This window comes from Lissotriton helveticus, chromosome 5_1, assembly GCF_964261635.1.
Source record: "Lissotriton helveticus chromosome 5_1, aLisHel1.1, whole genome shotgun sequence".
NCBI classification, from domain to species: domain Eukaryota; kingdom Metazoa; phylum Chordata; class Amphibia; order Caudata; family Salamandridae; genus Lissotriton; species Lissotriton helveticus.
In genome coordinates, this window is record NC_136065.1 from 1,699,549,648 (window position 1) to 1,699,563,695 (window position 14,048).

The window sequence follows — 14,048 nt, forward strand, 5'->3', positions numbered from 1 at the left end:
AGATACTTCTCCTTGCAGCTAGCAACAGAACATGGTGTGCTCTGCCGTGACTCAGAAGTCAAAACACCGTTTTTCTAGCCCAGTCCCGACTTTGAACACACCCTGCTGCAAGCTGGAATCCTGTGCCACCATGGATAGGTGTAGTCTGTTAAACTTTTCCAACCTGCAAACAAATATCTCAAACTGTTTGGGCATGCATTTCAGGCTTCCACCCTCTTAATTGCGTGATGCAGTCCTCCCATGGCGATTTTAGCATATCCTAGTAAACACACCTAATAACCGAATTACTATAAATCCCTTGGAACACTGATCATGGTTGGATGAGCTCCCACTGCACACCGGGGCGTGTACTTATGGAAAAAGTTGGATACTTCCGTGTCTCAATCTAGGCAATTGAAGGCAGCTAGAACCCGGCAGAAGCAATGTGATTAGAGTGTCTATGAGGTGGGGCAGGTGGTCTTATTGGTCACAATATTCAATGACAACGTGCAAGTGACGTGGTTTGGACCTTACAGTGTCTCACAAGTTCACCTTATGGCTGACAACACCAGCCGTTCTGCAACCTGGCACCGATGCCACACAATTGTGATGACGCTCTACTTTAACAAGAAGATAGAATTGCTGGCGTCGCCTTGGATCAGTGCACAATTATTACAAAGTCAGAACTCTGGACAGATATCCTTAAGTCTCAGAAGCACGTATTCTGCAGGGTCCTAGAAACATCCCATGCAACCTTCTCCAGACAGCCAGGGAGAAAAATGGACTCTGAGGTCTTCAGAGACACCCATCTGCAGGTTACCTAAAACAGCCAGGCCCTATATGCAAGCAGCAACGAGGAAGATATTGATCTATGAATCCAATAACATTCCCCTAAAGATCACCCTTAAATTGATCGGCTTGTAGCATTCCTGTGTGAATTTCAGAAACCTCAACGGGGTGCTACTTAAAGCAGGCGTGCTGTTAGACACCCTTCAGTGCACAACACTGTTTGGACATTACCAGTAGTACCTGGCAGGTGTTGTTGATGACTAGATGGCCATATGGATCAGGGTATGCCTATCACCTCAGCTTATTTGAGTTTAATGTCGCACTCTTTGGTATAGGAAACACAGAGTGCAGGAGGGACTGAAAAGTGCTGTATGGCATATCACCCGACTTCTAGCCTTCCAGAGCAGTCTTCAGTTAGGTCTGATAAATGCCTGGTAGTTCCAGAGCAGGATAAGAGAGAAATTGCATTTAAAATGTCTGGGTAAAGTAAAAGTTAAGGCCCCTGAAAAACAAAATGGAGGTGATCGGCCCACCCCTATAGTTAAGATCCAAGATGTCTGGAACCTAGGAATTATTTTTGCACCCTCAAGCAATATGCTTTGCCGCTGATGCATCAGTATTTCATGGAAACACAAACGAAGGACTAGCTTTGCAAAATGACATTTGAAAATTCCGCAATCCAATGTTTGCAACTGGAATACTGTACCTCAAATGTGTCTTTTACTTTAGCATTCATTTATGAATTTTATTATGATTGGAACTTAACAGTAGTGTTTTAGCCGGGTCACCATATGTCTGGATTGCCTGAAAAACCAAATGATCCAGCTAAGTAAATGTATATTTACTGGCTAGCCATTATGATAGTGGAATGTGGAGATGCAGCCACCACTTGAACAGTGAAGGCACATTTTGGTTCTCCCACGCGCAGTCATCTACCCTCCTTAATAACAAACAAAAGGGGTTCTATCAGAAAGCAATCCCTGGTGCCCACGCCCGCCCTGTATCGGCCACAAATTATCTCCCTGGGAAGGTGGGAATCCGTGGTATTCTGGGAGATCAAAGATGTGCTTCGGAGTGGGTCCATTACAGGCTTTAATTTTATTTGCAGTAGCTTCCAAAAGCCAAAAAGGTATTTAGGGATGGGAAATCTGGTGGCATCTTTTGTGAATTATTATTGTGTCCCCCTCTATCTAGCTTTGTCCAGCTCATATGAATCCTGGCCAGGTTCCATAAAGGCTAAGGAGGGAGCGGTCTAGCGCTCCTCACGCCCTGGGGGAGACCTATTTAAGGCGAGCATTCGTCGGTAAGCCCCTGTTGTTGAAGACGCTTAGCCTACATAACGCTCTGCCTGCTTAATATCTAGCGCTTAACGCGCTGTTTTTAAAAACTGCCCTTTATACTATTTTATTTTTCTAGTTGGTTTATATTTTCCCCTGATATTAATCGCTCTATTTAGGGCCTCTTACCTGCACGCTAAAGGAATTTGCACCGCGTTTTCGCGGGTCCGGTTCCCGGGTGGTGGGCTGAGCACGGGCACCATCTTGGTGTGGTCTGGACGCCGAGAAACTTCAGGAGGGAGCGGTCTAGCGCTCCTCACGCCCTGGGGGAGACCTATTTAAAGCTCACATTTTACGCGCAGCGGTAGCGCGCAGCGGGCGTGCCTCTCGCTGTGCCTGAGTCTTGCCAGAGTCCTGCCCGTCTGCGCCCGTCAGCGTCCCGGAGGCGGCGGTGCGGTGCGGAACTCTGGCCTGACGAGCAGCATGATTCGCTATTCTTCTACGATTCTTCGCTCCTTGCAACCCATTTCCTGCGCGTGCCGATCTGTGTTTCCTGGTCGGTATAGGGGTAAGCATTGCTGCCCTGCCTGTGGCTGGTCTCCTGTTTTTGGTCCCTCCCCCGTCCAACGGTCAGGCGTGGGTCGGCTGAACCATTTGTGTTTATTGTTGAACACGCGTTCACTAGGTAGGCATGCCCTTGACGTGTACGATCTTTTGGTCAGGGAGAAACCTCTTTGCCTACTACTGACCGAAACTTGGCTGGGGGAGTCGTCCAACCCGGACATCCTGGCGGCTATCCCTCCGGATTATAACATCTTCCGACAGGATAGAGCCAAGGGAAGGGGTGGCGGAGTGGCGGTGGTGGTTAAGAAAAGCGTCCCGTGTTCTATTCTCCCCATGGAGACGATAGCGGGTTCTGAGTCCCTTGCCTTTGTCATCAGGCTGTCCCCCCATCAAGCCCTGAAGGGCCTGCTGGTGTATAGGTCCCCTGGGCCGGTGGGCTCTTTCTGTGAGGACCTCCAGGAGGTCCTATCCAGACTGGCCCTGTCTACGCAGCATTGTCTGCTGGCGGGCGATTTTAATTTTCATCTGGACATTGTGGGGGACACAAATTCAAATAAATTGTTTGATATCACCATTCCTTTGGGTCTCGTCCCCGCGCTGTCGGGTCCCACACATGAGCTGGGGCTGGTGGCACCGGGGGGGGGGACGTGCTCCATCGGCTACGCCAGAGGCACTTCTGGCTGAGTTTCCGTCGGTCTCCCCAGATGCCTCTCTTGCACTTCTGGCCACGCTCAAGTCCGGGTCGCCACTCGATCCCTGCCCGGCCAAATTTCTGGCCAGGATGGCGCCGTTAATGAACCCCTTGGTGAATCCTCTTCTGAATTCATCTTTGAGAGAGGGTCGGCTCCCTCTGTCCTGGAAAAGGGCGATGGTGATCCCCCTCCTCAAAAAGCCAGGATTGGATCCCGGGGTTCTGGCCAATTACCGGCCTATCTCTCTTCTGCCGGCCCTTGCGAAGCTTACGGAGAAGCACGTTCATGGCGTGCTCTCGGGTTTCCTCGAGTCTAATGACCTGCTGCACCCCTCACAATCCGGCTTTCGGCCCAACCTGAGTACAGAGACGGCACTTCTTGAGGTGTCAGAGATCATCCGCGAGACCCTGGATGCAGGGGGGAAGGCCGTGTTGGTCATGTTGGACTTGTCGGCGGCCTTCGACACCGTTCCCCACGAGGCTTTACTCACCAGACTTTACGACATCGGTCTGAGGGGGACGGTGCTCAAATGGTTTACATCATTTTTGGAGGGCCGTCGACAAACGGTCTGGGCCTCCTCGAGCTCCGCTGAGATGCCGCCACTGGGAGTCGGGGTCCCACAGGGCTCGGTGTTGAGCCCGACCCTTTTTAACATCTTTATGACCCCTCTGGCGGCACTCGTGGAGACTTCGGGGGCCCGGATCGTGTCCTATGCGGACGACACGCAGCTTCTCTTCACCTGCGGGAAAGATCACCCATTTGACGGGGAGAGCATCCGGGGATGTTTGAGGAGGGTCTTTGACTGGTTTCAACAGAATGGTCTAAAGGCCAATTCTAGTAAATCCGAGGTCCTGTTATTTGGGTGTGCTTCGGAACCGGATTGGCGTGACTGGTGGCCGGCCGATATGTGCCCCCCCGCCCAGCCATCTGTGGTTGCCGAAAATCTGGGTGTAAAGGTCGACACTGACCTCTCGTTCAGACCGCACATTCTTGGTCTGACGGGCACCTGTTTTGGAATCCTCAAGATGCTCCGGAAGTTCCTACCCCTGCTTACAGAGGAGCATAGGAAGATCATTGTCCAAGCTCTTATAGGATCTAGACTGGACTATGCGAATGCTCTGTACTTAGGACTTCCGGAGTATTTGATCCAAAGGCTGCAAGTGGCGCAGAACTCTGCGGCTCGCGCCATATACGGCCTTCATAGGCGGGCTAGAACATCTGGGGTGCTTCAGTCACTTCACTGGCTCCCTATCCGAAAGCGGATAATGTTTAAAACGCTCACGCTGGTGCATAAGGCACTTTCTGGCTCCGGAGCTAAATATCTGCAGCACAGACTGGCCTTTTACCGTCCGGCTCGCTCTTTGCGGTCGGAATCTCTGTGTATGGCCGTGGTGCCTCGTCCCGAGTAGTTACCGGTGAACGAGCACGGACTTCGAAGAGCCGGCGCATAGCTGCTGATTAAATTACGTGGCGACATTTTGACATAACGACCTGAGTGGCGTTTTATTTCTCACATTGCTGTGCAACGTTTTTGTCCTGAAGATGGTCCGACGGATCTACTTGACCAGCATGGACCGAAACGTCGACGCTTAACACCTGACATGCAATACACTGTATAATTCACTGTGCAAATTGATTTGTGAATTTCTATGTGTAATTATTTACTTTGTTGTGGTTTAGAGTACGTAGCCACACTTTTTGCTGTAGGTGTATGTAGACTAGCATTTAGTTTACATGTTATGTTAGTCTGTCTGTTGCCAGTTTTTGATACTTTTTCCGTGCATAGAATAAATCTAAATTGCATAATCAAAAATAAAGTGAATATATTTTTGATATAAACCCTCGGGTCACTCTATTGATTTGTGTGATCACTCATGTGACACTGATAAATATAAAGTGGTTTTTGTGAATGACTCCTACCTGGACATTTAGCTTATCTATCGTGTGAGGAAGGCGCGTATCGGGGGTCGTTCTTTCAGCTTTAAGGCCCCCCAGCTGTGGAACTCCCTGCCCTTTGCTTTACGCAGCATTCCTAGCTTGCTCCTGTTCAGGAAAAGCCTGAAAACTTAGCTTTTTAATTTGTAGGCGGTTTCTTTTCTGCTTTACTTTTTCTTTTTCTGCTTGTTGACTGTTATGTTTTTTATCTGCTGAGGTGTTCTTTAAAGCGCGGGAACACTCTTGTTGAGTAGCCGTGCGCTATATAAATAAAATGTTAACATAACATAACATAACTAAACATCCCCACTAGGTTCCCTAAAGGCCAAACCTGGACAACTCCTATTTCGGTGCTAAACTGGTTGAACTGAATTTGAATCTGCTTGAGTGCTTCACCTCTTCAAGAATGATCTTGCAAAGCCTAAAGGATTCCAAGGAAGACCAAGGTGTTTTCACACCTGATTAACTGGACAATTTTAAGCTGCCTGTGGTTTCGCCAAAGCCCTGGGCCCAGTCTATTCATAGAATTCAGCATGGATGGTGCTTACTGTGTCACAAGGGAGATAACACTGCAGAAGACCAAGTCATTAGCCAATCCTAGAAAATCTTTTCTCAAGCCTCTTGAAGCCTTAATACTAGCTGCCTCAAGTACTAAACAAGAAGCGTAGATGCCAACTTCGACTCAGAATTTGTTGTCTTGGTAAACCAACTTACTCTGGTGGCAGGGTCAACACCGTGCCCATAAGTCAGCATGCTAAGTCCTGAAGCAGAGAACGGCTTGGATTTGTGTCAGTGTTGGGCGGGTGGCGAGGCATCAGAAAGTCAAAAAAACACCATGGAATATAGTCAGTGTAGAGACAGGTCAGTAATGGTGCATATCCATCCGCCAGCATGCACCAGCCCCTAATCCAGGGAAGTTCAATGCTGTTAAAAGACAGGATCAGAGGCAATTGCCAAGCTAATAGGAGAATTGTGCGAACATTTTCTACCAAGCAAAATTCACCACACTCCAGCATCATGACAAGGTCCACTGAACAAATCTAAGGCATTAAACATTACTCCACAGCATAAGGTTCCTCTCAAGATTTGTTTGCCAGAAAACAACTAAATCTAATGTTCCAATAAGTACTGGCACTAGCAGTCTACTTCCCTTCATATCCCTAACTATAAATTTTTATTTCCCGGAATACTCTTGCTTTCAGTCCTTTACTGGTATTTAATACTACATTTTTGTTATTTTGGAAGTTTCAATTGTATCTATTGAGCTGATCAAAAGGCGATCTTTTATTGCCCACTGCCTCCTACAGGGTTTAAACATTGCTCTTGGCCAAGCTGCCAGTGGATAAGCCAGTCGTACATTAAGGGGCTATATTAATCTGTGAATAGAAAGCCCATACGAAGGTGGTACAAAAGAAATGTTGTCCAGGATTTCAGCAACACAGAGGAGTCTCTGTTAGACCTGCTGGACAGGCAATAACCAAAGATGGTGGTATGTGAAACTGATTACCGTAGTAGGAGACCACATCATTATGCAGCATCGTCATAAGTATGACAACAGGAAAACGTGTAACTCACTCAATGAATGTGAATGTGCGGCTAGGGGATGTGGCCCATGGAAGCTTGAATATACCTCCTGCTCCAGGACAGTGGTTGTGCACGCTGCAGACGGTCTAACTACAGGGGTTAAACATAATGTTGTCTTCCTCATGTTGGCCTCCTCTGGATACTAATGTGAAAACTAAAAAAGGCCTGTCTCAAGTTCAGAGCTATGCACGTGTTGAAAGAACCAAAACTCAAAAACAATTTCCAATCCTGTTGCAAAGTACTCTATTAAATCTGGCAACATGCACAGCAGTTCTCAAAGCCAACAATCATATATGTTAGATCAAGTGTCATTAGTGGTCCAAGCTCTTGCTTTCTGTGTGAAGATATGGAGCTTGGAAGGTTGTAGAGGCAGGGCTCGCCTACCTGCACCTAGCTGACCCAGAGCACGGATGTCCTCGAACAAGGGAAGGATTCGATGTTACATGGATCACTATACTTGCACTGCACAGAGGAGGAAGCAAAGTAGACATTTACAGTGGGCTCTAGCACATTCTGCAATAGAACAAGACAAAGGAGGTTCCAAGGCATGTGGGTGAACACTTGAGTACAGGCTCCTTTCATTAAAGTTGAATCCTTCAGCAGCCTTTTGATGAGCCCTAAGTAGGAAATTATACCATCAGTTGAGAAATAATTGCAGCAGGCCCTCTTGCTCTTAAGTGGAAAGAGTTCTACAGGAATCCCAACAATTTTTGGATCACAGATGGATGTTAGACCTTTGTTGGGCAAACAGCAAAGTCTCATCCTTAAAATCCTCATACACCTCAAATATGTGTAAAGGAGGCAATATGTGTATGTCAGCATAAGCATTGATCTTGCAACCAAATTCCATTATGATCTGCCTTTGTGCCAAATCGCAATATGTTCACCTTTGACGTCAATTATAGCAATTGAGAAAAGTTAAAGTCCAACAGGAGCAACGGTCCACAGATCAGCATTTAGCCGGAGCAAAGTCTACACATCTGTGGTGAAGATCCAGAGGTTTTTTAGCACAAAAGATTACTTGCCAACTTCTCCAATCTCTCCTCCCCACCTGACGGTAGCGCCCTAAAATTTAGTACAGGCAAAGAGGGCTTACAGGCAAAGAGGGCTTATTTTGCGTTACGACTGTCTTCAGCCCGTCAGTAATCACTGAAATATCAAAGGCAAAGGTTCCATGATCTCAGTAAAAAAGAAAACCGGTATTGTAGCAAAAATTTCGAAACAGAGCAACATAAAAAATAAGAGTCACAGAGAAGCATACCTCCCGGCAGAAATTAACATTAAGTAGATGGTCACCGGTTGTGAATGTACTTAAAAAACAGTATTGGGATTGGGTAGCCAGGGTTCAGCTACTAGCTCCTCATGGGGACGTCTAACTTTGGATTTTATGAATTTTAAAATTGTTGGATTTTATCACCATTCCTTTGGACAGGAAACTCTATATGCAGTTTGACTTTGGATCACTTTGATTAAACTCATTTACTAGCTCCTGAGGGGCAGGTATCCACTCCTTCTCCCCATTGTCCCAGGTGCATTTCTGCTATTGAAATCATTGCCCATGTATTTTTTTTGCCCCAAGTACTGTATTCCAAGATGGAAATGGTTGAAACCAATCTGTAAGCTGCAGGGCACGCGTTGCCATGTTGAGGCCCTACGTATTCTAAGAGCAGATACCCACCCAGACGATCATTTGTGCCATTGCCAAATTCTTGGGTCACATGTGGGCAATAAGAAGGCATTTGTCTAAAGTATGACATTGTATGCAGATCAATACTTTTTAGATATTTCATTCATATGGTTTTAAGCTATTCACATGCAACTGTTTTGGGTCCCTTGTGTAATTTTCTTGATTAGCTCCTAGTATGTAAAAAACGTAGATACCAGCCAGCATTGTGGGCCACTCGGTTTATTTAGTTAGGGCCCCTGCTGTGGTAATTCTAGCCCGGCACTGAAGCCCTCTTATTTTTTGATGGATTTTTAGATTGTGTCCTTATTGGATAATTTTAATTGCTTTGTGTTAGCTTATTGTATTGTATTTATTAATTGTTATTTGGTAGACAATGTGTCAAGATTTACTGTACTGTATGCCAACTCATGTACTCATCCATCTGGTTCCGATTGCATTGGTTGGGTTCTAAAATCTGTTTGTATGTTGTTCTTTGCATGTGCACTTTATGGTCTAAACGACCGAACTAAAGTTGATTGATGAAGATGATGATGACTAGAACACAGTGTGTTGGAGAGATCTTCTCTTCCCCAAAATGAATTAGAATGGGGCACAACTCTAAGGACGGGGGTCAATGCCACTCCATGAACTGGGTTGGATCTCATGGAATAGACTTCTAGGAAGGAGGAATCAATGATTTGAGAGTAGGGGCTGCACACACTAGGAGGTGCCCGCACTTCACAAGGTCTGGATCTGAGGGTGTCTATTTCCTGAGGGTTTGGGAGTAATTGCATCCAGCGAGGCAATGGATCTGAGAAAGCGCCCTTCCATGTGCTTGCAGGTCTCATCACATTAAACAATAGGTTCCAGTTCCAACACATGCTGTGAGGAGGCGAGAGCTTCCAAAGGGCAAAAACCAAAAACTAAGTATGCTAGGCAATGATAAAAAGCAGCCACACTTACCCTGCCAGTCCTCCGAAGATGTCCTTTACATAGGAATAGTCACCTCCAGACTTGGGAATGGTGACCCCAAGCTCAGCGTAGCATAGTGCCCCCACTGCGGTGATCACGCCGGTCACAATCCAAACGATGAGGGCCAGCCCCACCGACCCAGCATTCTCTAGCACACCCTTCGGAGACACGAAGATACCAGAGCCGATGATGTTACCTGTGGGTAGAAGACAAGGGTGTGCAAGCAACAAGTTAATGGGGAGAAAATCTCCGCCTCCTGAAAGAAAAACTTGATCTCCAGGGGGATTGAGCTGCTGTTTAATGTTCAAGTCTCTGACTATAGAGTTGTTGTAAAATCAGAGCTAAGTCTGCAATATGAACTATGTGAGAAGGATAAAACTAGACCTAATCATAAATTATATAAATGCAATGTATTGCCGCATTTGATATTTGTTGCTTTTGTGCATGAAGAAAAGCACTTAGAAACCCCAAAAATATATTTTAAGACATGGGGGTTCGGGGTATCATACTATCAATTATTAGACAGAAATATTCACTATGAACTATCACACATTGTTGTGGGTCGTTAGGTAATAAAGGTTTTGAAGGCTGAACTAATTACAGGTTTTCATGGGACATATACAACATACTAGGCCTGATTCAAAAAGGTAACTTACACTTTTGAGTAAGTTTACTAATTTTCGGTATTCACCAACTGCACTTTTGTAGCAACTTACACGTTTGTAACAAACTTACACTTTTGCAGTAGGTCCAGCACCACACATGGCCAACCACGTGTACTGCAACTCCCACTGATAGAAAATAATGGATGCAGGTACTTTCTACAAAAGTGTAAAGAATAGCACTATGTAGTAAGTGCTACTGTAGTACTACAAAACGTACTACAAAGTGGATTTGTGACTTAGGCCCACAATGCTTAACCCAAGAAGTAGCTCTGCTGTCTGAAGGTTGAACCTGTATGATTTGTATAACCTGAATATTAGCTTAGCTGTCAAAGATCTGAACCTGCAAAATACATATAACCCTCTGAATAGCTCTGTCCAGAGTATTAATTACCCTGTCAGATCTAAACTCAAAGGTGTCCGGGGGAATAGATCTACTGCGGCCGACCTCAACCTGTAAACACTCTACTCAAGGGACAGCAGGGCTTTCTAAGTGAGCTGTGGTGCAGGCTTATTTAAAATCTGCCAACCATGGCGGTTCAGGCACGTGCGCTGAGCTTTCACTTCCTGTAAGGTTTTTTTTCTTGAAAAGCACTTTATGTACCCAAACTACTGACTAAACCAGTTTTTAAGTCCTCGCCTGATCAGCACTATTCTCTTAAGGAGAAGTGAGACCGCGTCAGAGGAAGAACCCTCAGCACTGGTGGCACATGGGCCACGCAGGCTGGCGTGAGGTGCAGAGATGGCGATAGTGAGCCAGGGGGTGATGGCCTCCTTTGGACAGAAGTACACACGGGTAGTCATGGCACAGGAGAAGATACAGACACAAAGGTCTTGTTCGGAATTAGGAGGCCTAGCAGGACTTAGCTCGCAGAGCACTGTGTCCACTGCAAGGACTGCCTACAGTTGTAGGGTGTTTGCCATGACCAGTTGCAGAACTCTGGCTAACGCTGGGGAACATTCCACAAAATATTAAATGCATTCATAGAGCTATTGACGTTGTTGCAGAGCATTGGCTGCTGTCTCGCAACCACTGGCCACTAATACGGAGCCTCTGATGCTACCTCAAGGGTCTGGACATAACATATTTGCAGCAGTCATAGAAGCTCGGCTGCTGTGAGGTCAAATTGTTTTTAGGATCTGAAGAAATGGACCCAGTACTTTTGGGGTCAGTCAGTTCTTTCCTCCTTGTTCCCCCAATTTATGAACCCCCAAAAGACTCTGCCCAACTCACCAACAATGATGCCACAGGCACTGACCAGACCAATCTCCTTCTTCAGGGCCACACCGCCCCCGTCTCCGGTGCTCGAACCCGAGGCCGAGGCTGTGTCGGCGCTCGACCCATTCCCTGTGTTCTTGTCCGCGCTGCTTCGGAGCCTGGCGCCCTCCTCCATGGCTGTGGGGAAAGAAAACAAGATGGTGGCAGGGGCATTTAAGAACATGTCTCTAAAACCCAGTTTAAAAACAGCCGGCAAACAATGTCTGTCCCGAGTCACATAAAGCCAGTCCTGTTTTTTTAGTTTTGTTTTAATAGCTAACAACACTCTACTGAAGGTCATATCAACACACTCAAAAGGCCAAAAGGTCAGACCCAAAACCGATTGTTAGGCTGAAAAGTAGGAGTCACCATCACCACAACAAACCTCCAGGTCAGAACCAACAAAGATTTCAAGCAGCAGGTGACAAGACACCTTCACAGAAGCATCCCCACAAGGGATCTCCGAGGTGAGGAGAAAGAATGCGGTAATCTCGCTTTAGCACAGGCTCGGGTCGGAATCAGGGTCCAGAGACGAACCTCGCGGGGAGGGAGGGGGGTCAGGGGAGGGGGGGTGCTAATCTTGGCAACACAGAGGTTAGGATAGGGCAGGTGGTGCACGGTTGCTTTAACGACCCTCTGGGTCAAAATCAGAGAGTGCGGGAAGGAGGAGGGGGGTGTTACTGTAACCCCGCCATCAGAACCAGAGCGGTGGCGGGGCGGTACTGGTGGGACCCAGAACAAAGGTGTCAAGGGAGGCAACGTCACTTCCGAGATTCCGCCCTACCCATCGGGTCAGGCACAATAAAGACACCATGGGTGGGGGGGGGGAGCAGGGGGGGTGCAGCTGGGGTAACTTATCACCTCTGCGCCCCCGTCCGGTTAGAACCAGGCCACGAAAACCAACCAAATACCAACTGCTAGGCTGCGGTAGATTGGGTGTGGGAGGCAGGGGACTCCAGAGACCCGGGCCCCGACCCCACACTGGGACTGTACTAGAGGGGATTGTGGGAGACAGGGGCCCGAGAGGCTCCACACTGGAACTGTAGAGTACTAGAGGGTATCGCAGGATCGGTCACGAGGCGGAGGCGTCACTTACACCCAGAGCCAGAAATAACAGATGGTCTTGAGAAATAACAAAGATGGGGTTAATTTAGTCCTCAACTCGGACTCAGAAAATATATATATCTTGGGGACTTCACCTGAGAGAGACCCTCGGAAACAGAAACCTCAGACCACTTCCCCATGGAGAAATCACCGTGGGTACTGTGTCCCATCGCCTCCAGAGGAAAGGAAGCCACCCTGTTTATACCGCAAGAAAGGCAGGTTGCGCAATGAGGCTACTCGTTCATTCACACAGTGGGCTATGCAGACCCTACAACACGCTGCCTGGCAGCCCTGGGGACAGACGCCGCGTCCATCGGTCTCATGACTAACACCTGTCAGTGCTGGCACTGCTCCTTGGCAGCGTCACCTGGATTACCGGGCCCTAATGCCCACGCCACCGCCGCAGCCGGCGTACCCTGCCAGCTCGAACCACGCAAGGGCGCGGGCCAGGCCTCCGGGACACCCCCGGTCGAGGCAAGAGTAGACCGTAGCGCGAGCAGCCTGCTCATATCGGTGGTACCTGGCCACAAAGTTCATGCCTGATACATACACTGCGTGGACAGGACAGCGGGTGCCAACACAGGGGCACACGCAGCCCATATACCCCGTGTGTGGCGGTGGCTATAGCTCGGGCACGAACATTTTATTCAGCACCAGGTAAAACAGCCCGTTCCCGTGAAATTAATGCAGTCCTTTCTAGAGGCGCGCAGCCGGCACTTGTCGCCCACCCTCTTCCCTCAGCCCCCGTCTGCCTGATGGAGCCGCCCGCAGATGGCGCCGCCGTACCTGCGCACCGGGGTCCTCTTGCGCTCCAGGCACCTGCGCTGACAGCCGCTCCGTGTCCTGGGGCTCTAGGGTGTATCAGGTCGCTCTGGGTCCCATCTCAAAGGCCATTCAGCCGGGTCCTTGGTCTCCACGGAGGGCCGCTCCTGCGCTCCGGGGCCGGGCCTGAGCCCCCTCCGAGGCGTCCAGCCTGCGCTCGCCTCCCCCCGCCTTGTTTACGGCCGAGACTCCCCAGTGTTCCCGAACCGTGTTTATCACGGAGCGCTGGTTCACTCTGTCCGAGGCTGCAGGGTTTTATTTGCTCACCAGGCTCCACCCGGCCCCGCCTTCCCCCCCAGGCCTGGTCCCCCCCTCCTCCTACGTTGACATCATTTCTGCCATGTTCAGCAGGATATCTTCCTCCGGCTGCACCGACAGCTTTCCATCCTCTTCCTCTTATCGGGACAGGTCAGGATTGAGCCGCTCGCGACGAGATCCAGACAGAGATACACCAAAGAATACGATAAAGACACAGTACAACACAACGCCGCTATACACATCCTCCGATGAGAACACGGCGCAGGCACGATACAAACAGATCAGGCTCCTATGGATATCTACACAGTTCAGGACCAGGAACCTCTGGATATGTTCACGCGGCATTCAGAAAAAGATATAGGTACCATAACATCGGGAAATGCCCCTATGGATGCATACACTCTACCCGCAGATCAAACCTCTATGAATATGCACACCCTCTAATAAGAACAGGTGTCGAAGAATAGACCTCTCTGGCTACATATA

At 48.4% G+C, this 14,048-nt stretch overlaps 1 protein-coding gene across 1 annotated transcript in view; it reads right to left on the reverse strand.

Annotated features, from left to right (window-relative positions):
* The window catches only part of SLC7A8 (solute carrier family 7 member 8), a 139,203-nt gene extending 125,449 nt beyond the window's left edge, over positions 1-13,754 (reverse strand). Inside the window, exons 1-3 of the mRNA XM_078644976.1 lie at positions 13,269-13,754; positions 11,355-11,516; positions 9,450-9,654 (exon numbers count right to left, since the gene is read on the reverse strand). Coding sequence (XP_078501102.1) covers positions 9,450-9,654; positions 11,355-11,514 — 365 coding nt within the window. The 5' untranslated portion in view covers positions 11,515-11,516; positions 13,269-13,754. The remainder of the gene's footprint in view (positions 1-9,449; positions 9,655-11,354; positions 11,517-13,268) is intronic.
* Positions 13,755-14,048: the final 294 nt, after the last annotated feature.